Source organism: Mauremys reevesii, linkage group 3 (assembly GCF_016161935.1).
Source record: "Mauremys reevesii isolate NIE-2019 linkage group 3, ASM1616193v1, whole genome shotgun sequence".
Taxonomy (NCBI): domain Eukaryota; kingdom Metazoa; phylum Chordata; order Testudines; family Geoemydidae; genus Mauremys; species Mauremys reevesii.
The window spans coordinates 162,519,158-162,536,321 of NC_052625.1; the positions used below are offsets into that span (position 1 = coordinate 162,519,158).

Here is a 17,164-nt window from a genome sequence, read left to right on the forward strand (position 1 = left end):
AGGGTCTGGTGGATAGGATGCAGGACTGGGGCCAGGAGGCCTAGGGGGAGTAAATGCTGTGTGTGCTGCCTTTACACCAGCTATGCAAAGTGTCTGTATGAGTGAGGATCGGAGGCATTCTCATAATGTAAATGTAGACTGACCTTTCATTGGTCTCAATGGGAGACGTCAGAGGTCCATAATAAATACGTGTTCCAAACTTCAAGATTTTAGCTCAATACAAACATCAAAAAATTCAGACATCTTGTTACAGACGTCTATCTGCATGATGTTATACTAGTAGTTACCTAAATGTGAGGCACACTGTCTTCACGGGAGGGGATGGGGGACGTAGAATAGACAAGACTCTCCAGAGTCTCTAGAACAGTGACACTCAATTACATCTACCCAAGGGCCGATTTGAGAATTTCGTGACTAGAGGCAGGCCATTTGTGCACAAGACTGAACAAACCTCTCCCACCCCACAAAAAAAAACCCCAAACTTCAATTGCCAATGAATAAAGACCTTGATTGCAACATAAGTATTGGTGTTTCTATCTTTAAACAAAGTTTATAAATCAAAATTTTTACCCATGTTTCTGGCAATCGCTATGGGAGAGGTGACATTGATGATCTTTGGTAAGCTTTGTGAAGAGTGGTTTGTAGGAGGTCATGGCAAGGTACATGCACTGATGAAGATGTTCCTCTCTTTAGGCAATTGCAGTATTGGTTTTTTATATTGTTCATGGTAGAAAACCAAGATTCGCAGAGGTACACTGAGCCGAACATAGTTAAAAAATCTAGATGGCTAGATTCTGGCTATTCTGAAACTGGTTAGCATGTTGAGTCTAGAAATCACAAAGTCTCACTTCTCTGAATTTTGCCTTCAAGATATCTGACTCTGGAGCCTTACAATTTCTAATTGAAAGGCATCTTCATAAATTGAATCAAGAATGTTTTTTGCTTCAGAAGGGCAAGGTCCATTGGCATAGACAACAAATGGCTCATGAACAAATAAAAGCAAATCCTTTGGAATTTTAAAATTTTTGATCAAAGTGTTTAGGAATTCTTGTAGCATTTTCTTCGAGGTTCCATGTGTAGCAGCAACACACAATGTTGGAAAGGGCAAATTAAGGGGCCCGGGGCTCCAGCCGCCGGGGGGAACCCCGAGCTTTGCGAGGCTGGGGCAGGGATTTAAAGGGCCCAGAGCTCCTGCCACAGAGGGGAGCCCCGAGCCCTTTAAATCCTGGCCCCAGCCCGGGCCGCCAGAGCTGTGGCGGGGATTCAAAGGGCTCTGGGCTGCCCGCAGCCCCAGGGAGCTCTGAGCCCTTTAAATCCCGGCCCCAGCCCGGCCACTGGAACTGCTGCCGGGATCCAAAGGGCTCTGGGCTGCCCGCTGCCGCGGGGAGCTCTGAGCCCTTTAAATCCCAGCCGTGGAAGCCGGTGCAGTCCAGCACGGCGTATTGGCTCTTGCCGGTACGCCGTACCAGACCGGACTGGCTTACTTTCACCTTTGAGACTGCTTGAAAGATTTTCAAGATTCCTCTGAAAGGCACACACTTTTTCAAACACTGCTTTCACAGCCTTGGAGCTGCAAGTTGAGGGAATTCAAGTGACCAATAATATTACACAGAAAAGCTAGTTGTGACACAGAGGGGATATCATTCATAAATTCCAGGAACTAGCAAGCCTTATTGGTCATGTGGTTTCAAAGAAATTCTATTATTTCTTTTTGATGAGCACAAAATCTCTCGTGCATGCACCCCTTACTTAACCAGTGAACATCGTTGTGCTGCAACAGGTCACTGTATTTGGCTGAAACATCTTGTAAAAGAGCTTTTAAAAGATGATGTTGCAAGCTAGAAGTTGAATGTATGTAGTTCACTAATCTCATCACAATATCCATTGTTTTTTTTTTTCAAGTCCCCAGACAGTTTACCACACAAAACAGTCTGGTGAATTATGCAGTGAAGTGTGTTTAATGAAGGGTGTGTCTCTGCCAAACATAAAAAAAGCCCTTCTCTTTCCCTGTCATGGAGGGAAGCAAGTTTGTAACAAGTAAGTTTACTTTCTGCAGATCTAAATAATTTTTTTCAAATTACTTTTGCAAAAATGCTCTCTCCTGTGGTGTAGGTTTCTAATTGTACTAAGCACAACAATTCTTCCTTGAAAATTTCAGCATCATAAAATCTAAGAAATAGCAAAAGCTAGGTAGTGTCACTTACGTCACTTGATTCGTCCACTGCAAGAAACATGTATTTAGAGTTTTTTAAATCGGAAAGCAGACTGACAGACAGTCCTCGTAAATTACCTCCAGTCTTCCCACTGCTGTGGAATCAGGCAGAGGAACTTGTTTCACATGGTTCACAGTGTCATCTTTGTTTTTATTTCTATGAAAAAACTCCTTCAGTATTTCTCACATGTGCTGCTTCACAAGTTTGGCATCCAGGAAAGGCTTTTTCTTTTTAGTTAGTACCCACATTATTCAAAGAGAAGCAGCTATTGCTTTTTCCTGCACAGTTGCTGATGTTGTGAGAATGACATTTGAAGTGTGATACGAAGACTTCCGATTTTCAATTTTGAATTTTGTCATGTTTTGCAACACTGTCAAGAGGATGGGCCATGTTGAAGTTACTGTGCTTTGATTCAAAGTGCTGCCTCATGTTGATGACTTTACAGATGGATACAGTGGTTTGGCATATTAGCCACAAGGTCTTGCATTTACAAGGTGTCATAATAAGAAGAAAATCCTATGTCCAGTTTGGGTTAAAAGCTCATTTTTTTTCTGTCAATTTTGCAGTGCTTACTCCCACTGGCATTCATTTTTTGCTCCATTTCCATCACCAATGAAAAAATGGGTGGCATCTTAGCTCAGTCATAGCAAGTGCTATTGTGAGAACTTAAGATCCAGTAAGTTACTTACTGTAGTAAGTACAGGCCCTGATAAAGGCCCAGTATGAGGCCTGAGGCCTGAACTGAAGTAATGAACAAGACTTAGCTAAAGAGCAAAGTTAAGCTGTGAGCCAGAGGCAGGCCCTGCTCACAGAAGCAAGGAAAGGGCTGATGCTGCAAGAAGATACGTACCTAAAAGGTACTGAACACTAGATATCAGAACATTCACATACTTGCACATTCCACACAGATAACAAAGAATAGGCTGGCCCGTCCCAATGACAGGGGCAAAAGGGTAACATGATGGATAGAGTTGTTTTGATTGAACCAACATGTACAAGGTGAGAGGCAGCACCTTAATACGTAGAGGGGTTGTACCTTGCTACGTAGAAAGGTGGCCCCTCAATACATCAGGTGTGATGTGTAACTTGTTTGTATCTGTGTATAAGAATGCACTCCTGGGGCGGAATCTTGGTCCGGCCGAGGGGGCAGTGGAAATTCCCGCCACTGACTGAGCCGGGTCCATTGCCAAGAGGCACTTTCTCGTAGTATGCCCTGAATTAGGCTAAGAAACCTACAGGGAACTGCCATTGTGTCCGAGGTCGCAATAAACCTAGTCGACGTGACTTTGCATCTTACTGGACTCTGTGGTTATTGGGGGTTCTCGTCGGGTCTGCTGTGTCAGCTATCTGCGCAGAGCTGGGGCAGCACACAGAGGGAACTCACGCACGCAGCCGAGTGATATCAACATTGGAGAGAGCAGAGCACCACACCGGTACAACTCTGACAACACTTACTAAGGAAGTCATAGGTAAGGCTAAGATTTTGTCATGGCTATTTGCGGTAAAAGTCATGGACAGGTCATGGGCAATAAAGAAAAATTCACAGAAGCCAGTGACAATCCAGGAAGTTTTTGGAAAGTGTAGGGGACAATTTCCTGGTGCAAGTGCTGGAGGAACCAACTAGGGGCAGAGCTCTTCCTGCTGCTCACAAACCGGGAAGAATTAGTAGGGGAAGCAAAAGTGGATGGGAACCTGGGAGGTAGTGATCATGAGATGGTCGAGTTCAGGATCCTGACACAAGGAAGAAAGGAGAGCAGCAGTATATGGCCCCTGGACTTCAGAAAAGCAGACTTTGACTCCCTCAGGGAACTGATGGGCAGGATCCCCTGGGAGAATAACATGAGGGGGAAAGGAGTCCAGGAGAGCTGGCTGTATTTTAAAGAATCCTTATTGAGGTTACAGGAACAAACCATCCCAACGTGTAGAAAGAATAGTAAATATGGCAGGCAACCAACTTGGTGTAACAGTGAAATCCTTGCTGATCTTAAACTCAAAAAAGAAGCTTACAAGAAGTGGAAGATGGGACAAATGACCAGGGAGGAGTATAAAAATATTGCTCAGGCATGCAGGAGTGAAATCAGGAAGGCCAAATCACACTTGGAGTTGCAGCTAGCAAGAGATGTTAAGAGTAACAAGAAGGGTTTCTTCAGGTATGTTAGCAACAAGAAGAAGGTCAAGGAAAGTGTGGGCCCCTTACTGAATGAGGGAGGCAACCTAGTGACAGAGGATGTGGAAAAAGCTAATGTACTCAATGCCTCTTTTGCCTCTGTCTTCACAAACAAGGTCAGCTCTCAGACTGCTGCACTGGGCAGCACAGCATGGGGAGGAGGTGACCAGCCCTCTGTAGAGAAAAAAGTGATTCATGACTATTTAGAAAAGCTGGATGAGCACAAATCCATGGGGCCGGACGCACTGCATCCGAGGGTGCTAAAGGAATTGGTGGATGTAATTGCAGAGCCATTGGCCATTATCTTTGAAAACTCATGGCGATCGGGGGAGGTCCCAGATGACTGGAAAAAGGCTAATGTAGTGCCCATCTTTAAAAAAGGGAAGGAGGAGGATCCGGGGAACTACAGACCGGTCAGCCTCACCTCAGTCCCTGGAAAAATCATGGAGCAGGTCCTCAAGGAACCAGTTATGAACCACTTAAAGGAGAGGAAAGTGATCAGGAACAGTCAGCATGGATTCACCAAGGTCAAGTCATGCCTGACTAACCTAATTGCCTTCTGTGATGAGTTGACTGGCTCTGTGGATGAGGAGAAAGCTGTGGACGTGTTATTCCTTGACTTTAGCAAAGCTTATGATACTGTCTCCCACAGTATTCTTGCCAGCAAGTTAAAGAAGTATGGGCTGGATGAATGGATTATAAGGTGGATAGACAGCTGGCTAGATTGTTGGGCTCAGTGGGTAGTGATCAATGGCTCCATGTCTAATTGGCAGCCGGTATCAAGTGGAGTGCCCCAAGGGTCGGTCCCGGGGCCGGTTTTGTTAAATATCTTCATTAATGATCTGGAGGATGGCGTGGACTGCACTCTCAGCAAGTTTGCAGATGACACTAAACTGGGAGGAGTGGTAGATATGCTGGAGGGTAGGGATAGGATACAGAGAGACCTAGACAATTTAGAGGATTGGGCCAAAAGAAACCTGATGAGGTTCAACAAGGACAAGTGCAGAGTCCTGCACTTAGGACGGAAGAATCCCATGCACTGCTACAGACTAGGGACCGAATGGCTAGGCAGCAGTTCTGCAGAAAAGGACCTAGGGGTTACAGTGGATGAGAAGCTGGATACGAGTGAACAGCGTGCCCTTGTTGCCAAGAAGGCTAACAGCATTTTGGGCTGTCGAAGTAGGGGCATTGCCAGCAGATCGAGGGACGTGATCATTCCCCTCTATTTGACATTGCTGAGGCCTCATCTGGAGTACTGTGTCCAGTTTTGGGCCCCACACTACAAGAAGGATGTGGAAAAATTGGACAGAGTCCAGCGGAGGGCAACAAAAATGATTAGGGGGCTGGAGCACATGACTTATGAGGGGAGGCTGAAGGAACTGGGATTGTTTAGTCTGTGAAAGAGAAGAATGAGTGGGGATTTGATAGCTGCTTTCAACTACATGAAAAGGGGTTCCAAAGAGGATGGATCTAGACTGTTCTCACTGGTAGCAGCTGACAGAACAAGGAGTAATAGTCTCAAGTTGCAGTGGGGGAGGTTTAGGTTGGATATTAGGAAAAACGTTTTCACTGGGAGGGTGGTGAAGCACTGAAATGGGTTATCTAGGGAGGTGGTGGACTCTCCTTCCTTAGATGTTTTTAAGGTCAGGCTTGACAAAGCCCTGGCTGGGATGATTTAGTTGGGAATTGGTCCTGCTCCTGAGGTCCCTTCCAACCCTGATATTCTATGATTCTATGACCTGTCCCTGACTTTTACTAAAAATATCCCATGATAAAATGGGAAGGGACTGAGCAGCTATGGGGTTGCTGGGAGCTCTGGAGTCCCCACCACCCATGGGGGCTCAGAGCTCCAGGGTCCCCCCTGTACCCCAGTGTTTCCCAAAGTGTGTGTTGGGTGAGGGGGATGGGCAAAGATTTAGCTGCGGAGGGTGCAGAGGATTTCTAAATTAAGATGGGGTTGCAGTGGGGCTGTGATTGGTTGTGATTTCCCTTAGGGGGACCTCAACTTTAAAAAAATTGGGGAATCTCTTCCCCCCCCCCCGATAACATTAATGACATTTCTGGTACTTCCTGTTTGTATTTGGGCCAGATTATACCCTATGAATAGCTGTTTTGTTTTTTGTTTTTTCCACGGTAGTTTGGTATTACCAAAATGTTTTCTTTTGGAATTTAACCTCCTTTTACAATTGACAATATATCTAACCCGATCTAATGTCCAGAAGTAGAATTATATTGCCTTTGCTGTGTGGATGTGATACATAAGTATTTTGGAAAATGTCGGTCGTAATTCATTATGGAAAAAATCTTCCAGATGGCTTGTTTGGACTAGTTTTCAACATAAACATAAATGTGCTTCTGATGTTAGTCCCATTTAAGATTGACAGTCTTGTAAATTGCAGTAGGAACAAGGTACCTTGAACTAAAATACATTTATTTAAACCTAGCAACAAATATGTTAATTATTTGTTTCATAACATACAAATCCATAGCCCAGAACTAGTTCCCCACTGCAAGCAGAAGAGGAATTGGATTGATTCCTGATGCTGTTCTCACGCACACAGATGTGCTGACAGTTGAGAGATCATCTCGTAGATCCCACATTTGCAGAAGAATTTAGCTCCTGTGGAGGGAATAAAAGCCTAAGAAGAAACTGTCTGCCCTTTTGCATGCCACAATCAGACAGTACTCTGGAAGCTCAGAAAGCTTCCTGTAAGCCAGAGGTCCACAAACTGTGGGGTAAACCACCTAGGGGGGTGCTTAGGAACGTTTGGGAGGTGCAGCGGGGCCCAGGCCAGCCCTCACGGGTGCAGGGAGTGCCACCCAGCCACTCCCTGCCCCTAGCCTAGCTCTGCTCCAGTCCTGCCTGCAGCTGCATCTCCGGCTCCCAGCCCTGCACCTGGCCCCGTCCCCAGCCTTGACGTGCCTCTGTTCCCAGCCTCGCCCCAGCCTCAGCCGTTGGCTGCAGCTCCATTCCCAGCTGAGGCAGGGGGCGGGAACGGGGCGGGGCTGGCGTTGCACCTGGCTGTAGGTCTGGCTGCTGGCCCTCACTACAGCCCAGCTGTGGCTCTGCTCCCACCCCTGGCCGCAGCCCCGGCCCCGCACCACTCCCGGCCCCACATCCACCCCCAGCTGTGGCCCCAGTGTCGTCCCCCTATCTGCATTCCCCTGAGTCACGGCCCCGCTTCAGACTCCGAAGGGGGGTGCAGAGAGGGTAAGGGTGGGGAGCGACCCTCAAAAGTTTGGGGAACACTGCTGCATGGTGTTTTAATGGGGACCCAAAATAGGATGTAGATAAAGCCCCACAATGTCAAAAGTCTCTGCCTCTGAGAAATGAGAGCCTCTGTGTCCCAATTTAGTATGTTGGATAGCTCTCTTGTGCCAAAATAATCCAAAATCAGAGTAGTTAGAAATGTTGACAGTCCTCTCAGAACTGCTGGATCTTAAATCATGGCCAAATTCTGCCCTTCTTTATTCTTGTGCAGCACAATTGATGTTATTGTTCTTTCATGGATGTAACTGAAGCCAGAATCTGGCCTAAGGAGTGTGTTCAGGTTAAAAGTTACTTTCTGAAGAGGTGGTAGAAGTACTGTTTGAGGAACTAGAACTCAGTGGGTTAGTTGAATATAATGATTCATTAGAGCTATGGGATGGATAGAAAAGTGAGCCAGGGGAAGATACACTGTTTAAGAGGGAAAGCTGAGAATGATGAGTTACGTTCTTGTTGATTAATGAGTGATGGGTTTCTACTAGTTTTTTGCTGTATTTGGTTCAGGGGCCAAAATATGGGTTACATTTTTGCCTGGATCCAGCCAATTTGCATGGGCTGTAAATCAGGGCAGGATTTAGCTCTGTCTTTTTTTTCCCTGCAATTTATTCTGACTTGGGTCTGAACTGTGTCCTCCTTAATTGATCCTTACATAGGCCAAAATAGATAGGTATTTGGCGTCAGTAAACATGGTAGGGACTACACCGTGATTACTTTGTCAATTTGTTACCTATGTTGTGGCCTTTCCACTGTTCATCTTTTCATATTTACTAAAATATAAAAATATGGAAAATGTGGAAGGGGGTTGAATATAAGTTTACATTGCAGCTAATTTTGTTTGTGTATTTCTCTTGGCATAGTGACTGAACAAACCAGGAGTGACATGTTGAGATATATAAGAGTGTGTACATTAGAGAAAAACTGAATTAAATATCATTGTGAATTCTTGGAAAGATACAGCATCTTAAATTTCATTTCTCTCTCCTTCTCTGTTTCTGCAGGTTCGCAAGCATGTGAATGATCTGTATGAAGACCTGAGGGATGGACATAACTTGATCTCCCTTTTAGAAGTCCTTTCTGGGGACACCCTGGTGAGCTTTTTTTAATCACTGTGCAATTATTTCAGGCCATTGTATACCCATTTATCCGGTTTGCTAACTCTTCAGATGTGGGCTGTTAGGATTCTCTTTGATATATCCCACACTATGCGACTGTTGATCCCAGAGGCGTAAGTTATATTTCTGTTGATACATACCACACCATGAACAGTGTGGAAATATGAACTATTTTTGTTAGTTTTCTTCTATGATCATGAGACTTCTTTCTTTTTATAGATTAATGCACTGGTTCTTTATCTCTTTTCCTTTTTTTTTCTTTATTTTCTTTAGCAAATGTTGGATGGTTTCACAGTAAAGAAAACAAAGTACAAATAGCGAGGAAAAAATGTCCCTGAAATTGTCTAATCCACTCCTCGGGTGTCATTTCCTTTCTTTGTGAGCATTACTTCCCTTGCTTGGTATTTGTTCTCTTCATTATGTTCTTCTGTTCATGCTCTTCTCTTCATTTGTGGTCTGTCTTGTGTCTTTGCTGTCCTATCTTCTGTCTGTTATATTCATTAGCCAAGGGAGCGAGATTTTTTGAAGACCTTACGGTTGGTGAGTTCAACAGAAGCATGCGCGTATGAACAGCATGAGGATGTGGAGGATGAGGATAAGGGGGTAGGTGCCGACCCCCATAACTATACTAACTTAGTATTTGAAGTGTGGTGACTGCTAACTTAAAAGTAACCTGTTAGTTTGGTGTTCTGAAGTAGTTCAGTGGAAAGGACAAAAGAACTCATGCTGATCAACCAGGATATACATGTTCTGGGAAAGACTGATAAGATGGAGATATGGACAAAGACTTTTTTCATTCAGTTCATTTGCAAACAGTGACATGCAAAGCTTTAAGATCTCCATTTATTTTCAATCACTGCACTTACAAACGTTGTACAAATACAACAGTATGTAAGCGACAATCAAAATATTATGGAATTATGTTATTTTATATTCAGTTACACTAAGATTTCTTTTTATTTTCAATCACTGTAATTTATATTATGCAAATAATTATGCAAATAATAAGCAAAGGGTGAAATCTTGGTTCCATTGAATGGAATAAAACTCCCATATACAACACGTGTACAACATAATATTATATGAAATTATGGAATTTAGATTAATTATGAAAATATTCTTTTGCAGTTTATCATCACAAAGATGGTTGATCTGATTTAACTATAGTTACTTTTCAAAGTAGATAGTGCACAGTGGTAGTTGTCATAGATATGTGTAGTGCTTCAGCTAGTAAATATATTGATTGCTTGTAGGGCTTGTTTTATGGCACAAATGCTGAATTACCAATTTTTTGACTGATTTATGTCATCCAGAAGGGAAATATCTACTTAAAAACTGTAAAATGCTGAGTATTGGCTTGTCCGAAGGAAGTTGTTTCATGCCTCTGTAGAACCCGCATTGCTAGTGTTTGCTAAAGCAACTTTGTATGTTAGGGGGCCAATTTCTATCCTTGGATGCACAACGTGTCATGCTGCTGTTGCGATTTCATTGGAATTTGTGTGCTTTCATCCAAGGGCGTAATGTGTCTCAAGACACTTGTACTATAGCTATATAATATTTCCCCTCTGTGATCTTACATTGTTACTTTTTGACAGTCTGGACTTCAGCAAACTCTCCTTCTTTTGGAAAGTAAGATGCCAATTCTGTAGTCCTTAGTCCCACTCATAGAAGTTATTCTATGATAAAGACTGCAGGGATTGATCCAAACCTATCAGTAGTTTTAAAACAGATTGAAATCTTATATGGTAACTTGAAATTCCATTTTTGTGTTTTAGTTTATGCTGCTTTTCCAGTTGCATTTTGTCATGTTTCCTCTTGGCAAACACGTGATATCCCATAGGGGGGAAAATAGTTCAACTAAGGAAAATCTATGACTATGTGACTGTTTCACAGAGATTGTCTGAGGAAATACTCATATTCATCGCTGAGCTGTATAAGTGGTTTGTAGTATGCTTGAGCATATTACTGGGAAAGTTTGTGAAAAATCTGAAATAAGGAAGAAGGATATTAATATTTGGCTATTATGATGACATAAATTTAACTACTTTCCTCTGACAGCTAAGTACAAAATTTCTTTTCTGTGTAATTCTTCCTCTGGGTGATTTTACACTAACTGCATGCTGTTTTGCCATGTTTCCATTAACACACCATGCATAATTGTTTTATAGTTTCTTCTTTGTTGATTTGTTTTTGCTTTGGGATGAGGGGGATCCTTTAACTTTCTTCATGCCTCACTTTCATAAGTGTTCAAATAGTAGATCACACAATTCTGCTAGAACAGAAGTTAATGAAACTCTGCCTGAGGAAGGAGTACACAGTTAGGCACTAAGACAGCAGTTATAGGATTTCTATTAGTAGGAAAGAATTTACTTTCATGACATGTTTCTAAATATATATTTATTAATATGTAATTAAAACAAAAACAAAATCTAAACACACATCGCACCTGCATAGTAAGGTAAGTTTTCTTATCACATTGTTACCAGAGTCATTAATTGGACAGCTCATAATCATAACAAATGATTATTATTTGTGATTTGGTTTAACTGAAGTGTTGTAAATCTTTTGTTATGATGCAGTATCTAGTTACGGTATTTCCCACTATGGCTTTGAGCCTGCAATCTTGTTCATATGGGTAGGCCCCTGTGCCCAGGAGGAGCCCTCTTGACATCAGTAGCACTTGGCAGGGACACAGGCACCTACCGTAATGATCAGATTGCAGGATCGGGTCCTTTGATTCTGCTCTCCACTACTTGTGCAAATAAATTTCAACTGCAATGAAAACAGGCTTTCTATAAATTCATAGCTCAGTTACTTTTCCTTAAGTTTCAGTTACACTTTTGTAATAGATGTTGAAACATTAGTGTTTTAAGGATTTAAAATGGAAACTTTTAAATCAGATTTTTTTTACCTTGTAGAAGTTTTGGTCTTTGGAAAATCTCACAACTTTCATTTTCTAATTTTAGCCCCGAGAGAAAGGTCGGATGCGTTTTCACAGACTCCAGAATGTACAAATTGCACTTGACTATTTGAAAAAACACCAGGTACGGTAATAGTTTTAATAAATAAAACTTAAGTGAAAATTGCACTTATACAGTTAATAGAAGCTTGATGAGGGAAGGAACAGCTATGCTATTTGTTCTTTTTTAAAATGCATACAGTAAAAATGGTTAGAAACACAGATCTGATTTATTGTGGTGCCTGAACTGATGGTAGTGGACACTTGGTGATAGGGGAAATATTGAGCAAAGGTGTAAAGCCACCTTTGTTCCTCCCTTGTTCTGGGGTAGAGGTGTGTGTGTGTGGGGGGTGTCATCTCACTCCCAGCAAAGCAGCTGCAGATATTGCCCTAACTTGCACCCAGCTGTCAATGGCCCCAAGTAGCCATTCTGGCAGCTGAGAATAGCTGGAGCACAGTAGCACTCTGACCAATGCTCCCTTTTCAAAGGAATTCTCCCAACCTGCATCCTATGATGCCTTCATGTCACGGGACAGGTAATTTGTGAGAATTCCCCAGTAATTACTTATGGTTGCTTTACAGCCCTTTGGTGCCAGCAGAGCTGGCATGAAGAGCCGTGAGTTGTGAACCGGTGCTAATAAGCATTTTTTGCTGGCTTTAAACACTTGCTGGAAGAATAGAAAAGTGATACAATAGTAATACATTTGTTTTAAATAAGAAATGCCACCTGCTGAGTCATCTAGTAACATTTGCACAATAAGGATTCAATCCTACACCGCTGGAGTCAATGGGAGTTTTGCAGCTAACCTCAGTGGGAATAGGATCTGCGCTAAGAAAACAAATGGTCGCACAGGCTGATAATCAAAAAAAGCATATTTGTGCAGTCTAGACACTGGGGTTTTGGTAGTGCTATAGCTTACTGCTAAATGGGAGACCCTGGTTCAATAAACCCATAAGACATGCAATGCGCAACCATGTGCATTTTTATTAAGGTACAGCAGTCAATGGAGATTACAGGTCTCAGCATACAGTGATCTGTTATGATCTGAGTATTCAGGACTCTTGAATCAAGGTGGAATATTGTCTGGTGGCATCGGTGGTCTTTTCATCCTGCATGTCCATATTAAATAGGATGGTTACTATGCAGTCTGCTCTATTTTACACAGGCTAGGTGCAGCACTTGTGTCCTTGGCAAGTTGACAATGTGACCCTGATTTGTGTAAGGTTTCAGTGCCCCTGCCAGAGGGGCTGCCAGTCTGGAGGGAGATGATACTTGCACACAAGTAGTTATCACAGACTTCCAGGATAAGGGAACTTTGCCAGCAGTTGGGGTAAGCCCCCGAGAACCCTGAAATAGAGAAGGCACAGTCCTCTGGAGGCTCGTTTATAAATGATATTTGGAAGACATCTTGCAGAAGATTGGCTGGGTGACTTCCTGTTGGAATACTGTATTGTGATTTAGGTTAGATAGGCCCCTAATGTTCATAATTGTGAGGATTAACTTTGGAAAAGCAAATGAGTAAAATAAAATCCATATGTGACTGTAGTGTACATTTTTGTCAAAACTGAACAGCTTTTATAATGTAGTAGGAGGGAAAAAATTAGGATATCTTAATTTTTTTTTATAACTCTTGGATATATTGTCTCCTTGTTCCATGGGGAATGCCTACTGACAGTAATGATATCTATGTGGGCAGATCAAGAAGAAAATATGGCCTTACACATTAAATGTTGATACAGTTTGTATCCTAAAGAACATACACAAATCATTATTGATTAATATAAGGATCAAGTGCATTTTATTTGGGTCATCCTTCAGTTGACAAACTAAATAGGCAAATTATAACCAAAAATTGTCCGTAACCCATTCTGAGTGACAGTTTCAGAGTAGCAGCCGTGTTAGTCTGTATCAGCAAAAAGAACAGGAGTACTTGTGGCACCTTAGAGACGCTTTCATGGGCAACAGATGATTTCATGTTCTCTGTATGTATATATATATCTTACTATATGTTCCATTCTATGCATCTGAGGAAATGGACTGTAGCCCACGAAAGCTTAGGCTCAAATAAATTTGTTAGTCTCTAAGGTGCCACAAGTACTCCTGTTCCATTCTGAGTGAGAGATTATTGGAGTTGCAAATATGATTGACCATTGATTTTGAAACTTCAATTAGTAATTTTAATCCTGTTCATTAATTAAGATGTGTGAAACAGTTTGAAGGTGTGAAGTGCTATATATGTGCTTATATATGATTAATTATTATCAGAAATGTAAACATTATAAAATATGGTCATTGGTTTAGTGGGCCAGATTCTCTCCTGCAGCTGAGCTCTCTTTGGTGCAGGAGGGTAGGTGGAGGGGAGGGTGCCAGGGAGCCAGTTATAGCTCCCTCAGTCTAAGGGCTGTCCTGTGCTGCTCTTGGCCCTGGGATGACTTACAACAGTCCACTCCTGTCCCCACCCTGATCTACTGCACCCTAACACAGCCTCTCTATTTCTGACATGTCCCTTACACTGGGATGGGGGACAGCTGGCACAGGAACCTTTATGCTAGCTGAGAGTTCCTCCCCACTAGGGTGGTTCTCAACTGTCCAGTTACAACCAGAAGCTGGGTCCTTTGCACTGCATAAAGGAGACAGATTGTATTGAAATGTGGCCTAATATGTTTGTTACTAAATACATTACGAATTCAAGTAGTGTTTAGTTTACAGTCAAACCCAAGTGGTAGAATAAATGTTTTCAGCTTTTACATATATTTTCTTTCCACAATGGCAGGTGAAACTGGTAAATATTAGAAATGATGACATAACAGATGGAAATCCCAAGTTGACTTTGGGGTTAATATGGACCATAATTTTGCACTTTCAGGTAAGCTTTGTTTCTCTTGACAATATATGTTCAGTCAGATCCTGTGTTTTCTGGTAGGCAATTATTATGAGTGCATGAATCAGTTGCAGTAGCAATCTGTAGAAACTGTGTAACACTCTTCTCCAGTGTTTGAAAATTCTGATGACTTATATGATCAAATACACATATTGAATCATAAGCTAGTTAGTTAGACATCTCATTCCCTATTTGTAGAGAGATCACAAAAGTAGCCTATTTTATGGTTAATTTTATTAAAAAAACAATGCTTTCTGTGCATTTCTTTCAGTTCTAATAAAAGGGTCTTGTTTTGTTGCTCACATACAGGCTTCTTTTGTTGAACAATAAGATCAGAAAAATACAATTGTTTTTTGGAGTTGCAGTTTACTGCTGATTTTGAAAATTGAAAAAATATTACTTCCAACATTTTCTAAAAATACAAATCTGTTAAAAACATTTCATTCTGAAGGCAATACATGTGATGGTAATACTTGATCACACTAAACTGGCATCATTTTTGCACAGTGATTGGATTGTGTACTGTATAATTTATCTTTACAGTATGTGGTATAGAATTGCTTCTCAAAATTAGGGTTTGACAATGGCACTGGAGGTAGGTGATGTAATGCATATGCTTTCTAACTGTAAATCCTAAACAGGTCTAGGAAGGAGCATAAATATATAGGAAAAATGCTATGTTACTGTATGTATTTATGAAAATTGGAACAGGTAGGGGTTAAGTATCCTTATATTCACTGGAACTATTCATGTCTTGTGCATAAGCACCTTCAGAATTGGCCTGTTGGTTATCTTGTTATCAGTATTGTGAAGCACCAAGGAGAGTTTTGGGTGCATGTAAAATGACGATGAGAGTAAAACCCTCAAGTAACTGTCCCTATCTATAAAGAATAATGAAGGAAATAAATATATAAATTATGTGAACCACTTTGACAAGGTGTTGACCATTTTTTCCATGAGCTGGCTAACTGCACAAGACTTAAATAGGAAACTTCTTGAGTTGCAGTTGCAGATCTAATCCAGAGTCTCATTTAATGTTTCCACCAACCTGTACGTTATGTTGTACCAAAATGCACTAGCTGTGATCTAATGTGTGAGACTTGAACAGAACTAGAGTTTTAAAAATAAATAACTATTAAACCACTTTAGGAAATATTAAATAATTAAAAATTAGAAATTCAAATTGTTGGGAGTTCTGCCTCTTTGCACATGAATGGGTGCACTCTCTGGACCAAATTCAGAGGTGATTTTTAAGTTAAACGCCTTTGCTCTATAATATAGATTTCTTTACACATTGGAGTCTGATCCGCTCATCAGTTGCGTGCACACAACTTCTTTTGAAGTCCATGGTAGCTTGATGCAGTTGATGGGATAATCAGGTTCACGGGATGTAAATAGATCCAAGGGAGAGTGAACATGAGGGATCTAACATATAATAATACTGTAATACAACTTAGATTGACCCTCCCCATCCCCCCCAGTGTAGACCAGGCCTATGTAGCAAATTCTTCCTTCATACCTATACAACTCCAATGAAAATAGAGTCACACATATATAAATAAAGGTAGAATTTGGACCTGTAAAAATATGTACAAATTTTGTAAAATATCATCTGTATAAATGCATGAACTTTTGTTTCCAATGTCCTGAATTTAATTACAGCTGATTTAAGAAAGAAGGAAAATAACTTCCAGATTAAAAAGGCCCCAAATCTGCCAAACTTCAGGAGTCTCAGGCACTTCCAAACTATCACCCAACAGACTTTATCTTCCTCAGTTTCCCATTGTCAGACTCGTCTTCACATGCCGCCCATATCCTTAACCTGTGTCCCATCCCAGCAGCCCATGTTCCATCCAGCCCTGCACACCCTGCATGATAAAATGCAGATAAAGCATCATTCTCTTAGATGCAGTGTGGGCTGGCATCATTTCTTTCCTCTAATCAGCCAACATGTGTTTTTGCCACTGGTATTCTTGCCTGTTAGGGTATGTCGACACTGCAGCTCGGAGTGTGCTTCCCAGCACAGATAGACAGGCAGGTGCTAGCTCTGCTTGAGCTAGCATGCTAAAAGTAGCAATGTAGTGGGGAGTAGCACAGGCAGTGACTCGGGCTAGCTGCCTGAGAACATACCCTGAGGATCTGGGTGGATCTGAGCCGCTGCCCATGCTAACCCTGGCTGCACTGCTAGTTTTAGCACTCTAGCCTGAGCAGAGCTAAGGCATATCTGTCTGGGAAGCATGCTCACAGCAGTTGTGTAGACATACCCTTACTCTGGTCTCTGCTCCATGCTAATCTGTTTGCCAGTTGATTCTTCCTCAGTCTGTCTCAAGGCATCTGTTGACTCAGTCGTGTAACTGTTTTCCTTGCAGACGAGAGTAGGAAGGATGGTCTAGTGCAGTGGTTTTCAGACTGGGGTATGCATATCCCTAGGGGTACGCAAGCTCTCGTCAGGGGATACGTGAGAAAAATCCTGTAATGGCGGACAACACACTTTATTTAGTAAGATTTGGCATTCTAATCATAGGTGTATTATGACCCTGCTCAGATGGGAGTACACTGTAGA

At 41.9% G+C, this 17,164-nt stretch overlaps 1 protein-coding gene across 6 annotated transcripts in view; it reads left to right on the forward strand.

The window, feature by feature from the left end:
• The window catches only part of DST (dystonin), a 436,076-nt gene that overhangs the window by 179,675 nt on the left and 239,237 nt on the right, over nucleotides 1–17,164 (forward strand). For 5 of the 6 annotated variants that reach the window (XM_039528295.1, XM_039528296.1, XM_039528299.1 and 2 more), the window contains 3 exons: nucleotides 8,647–8,736; nucleotides 11,727–11,804; nucleotides 14,494–14,586. In XM_039528295.1, the coding sequence (XP_039384229.1) occupies nucleotides 8,647–8,736; nucleotides 11,727–11,804; nucleotides 14,494–14,586 (261 nt within the window). Of the gene's footprint in view, nucleotides 1–8,646; nucleotides 8,737–11,726; nucleotides 11,805–14,493; nucleotides 14,587–17,164 lie in introns of those variants that run through there. The other variant, XM_039528292.1, reaches the window with a different exon arrangement.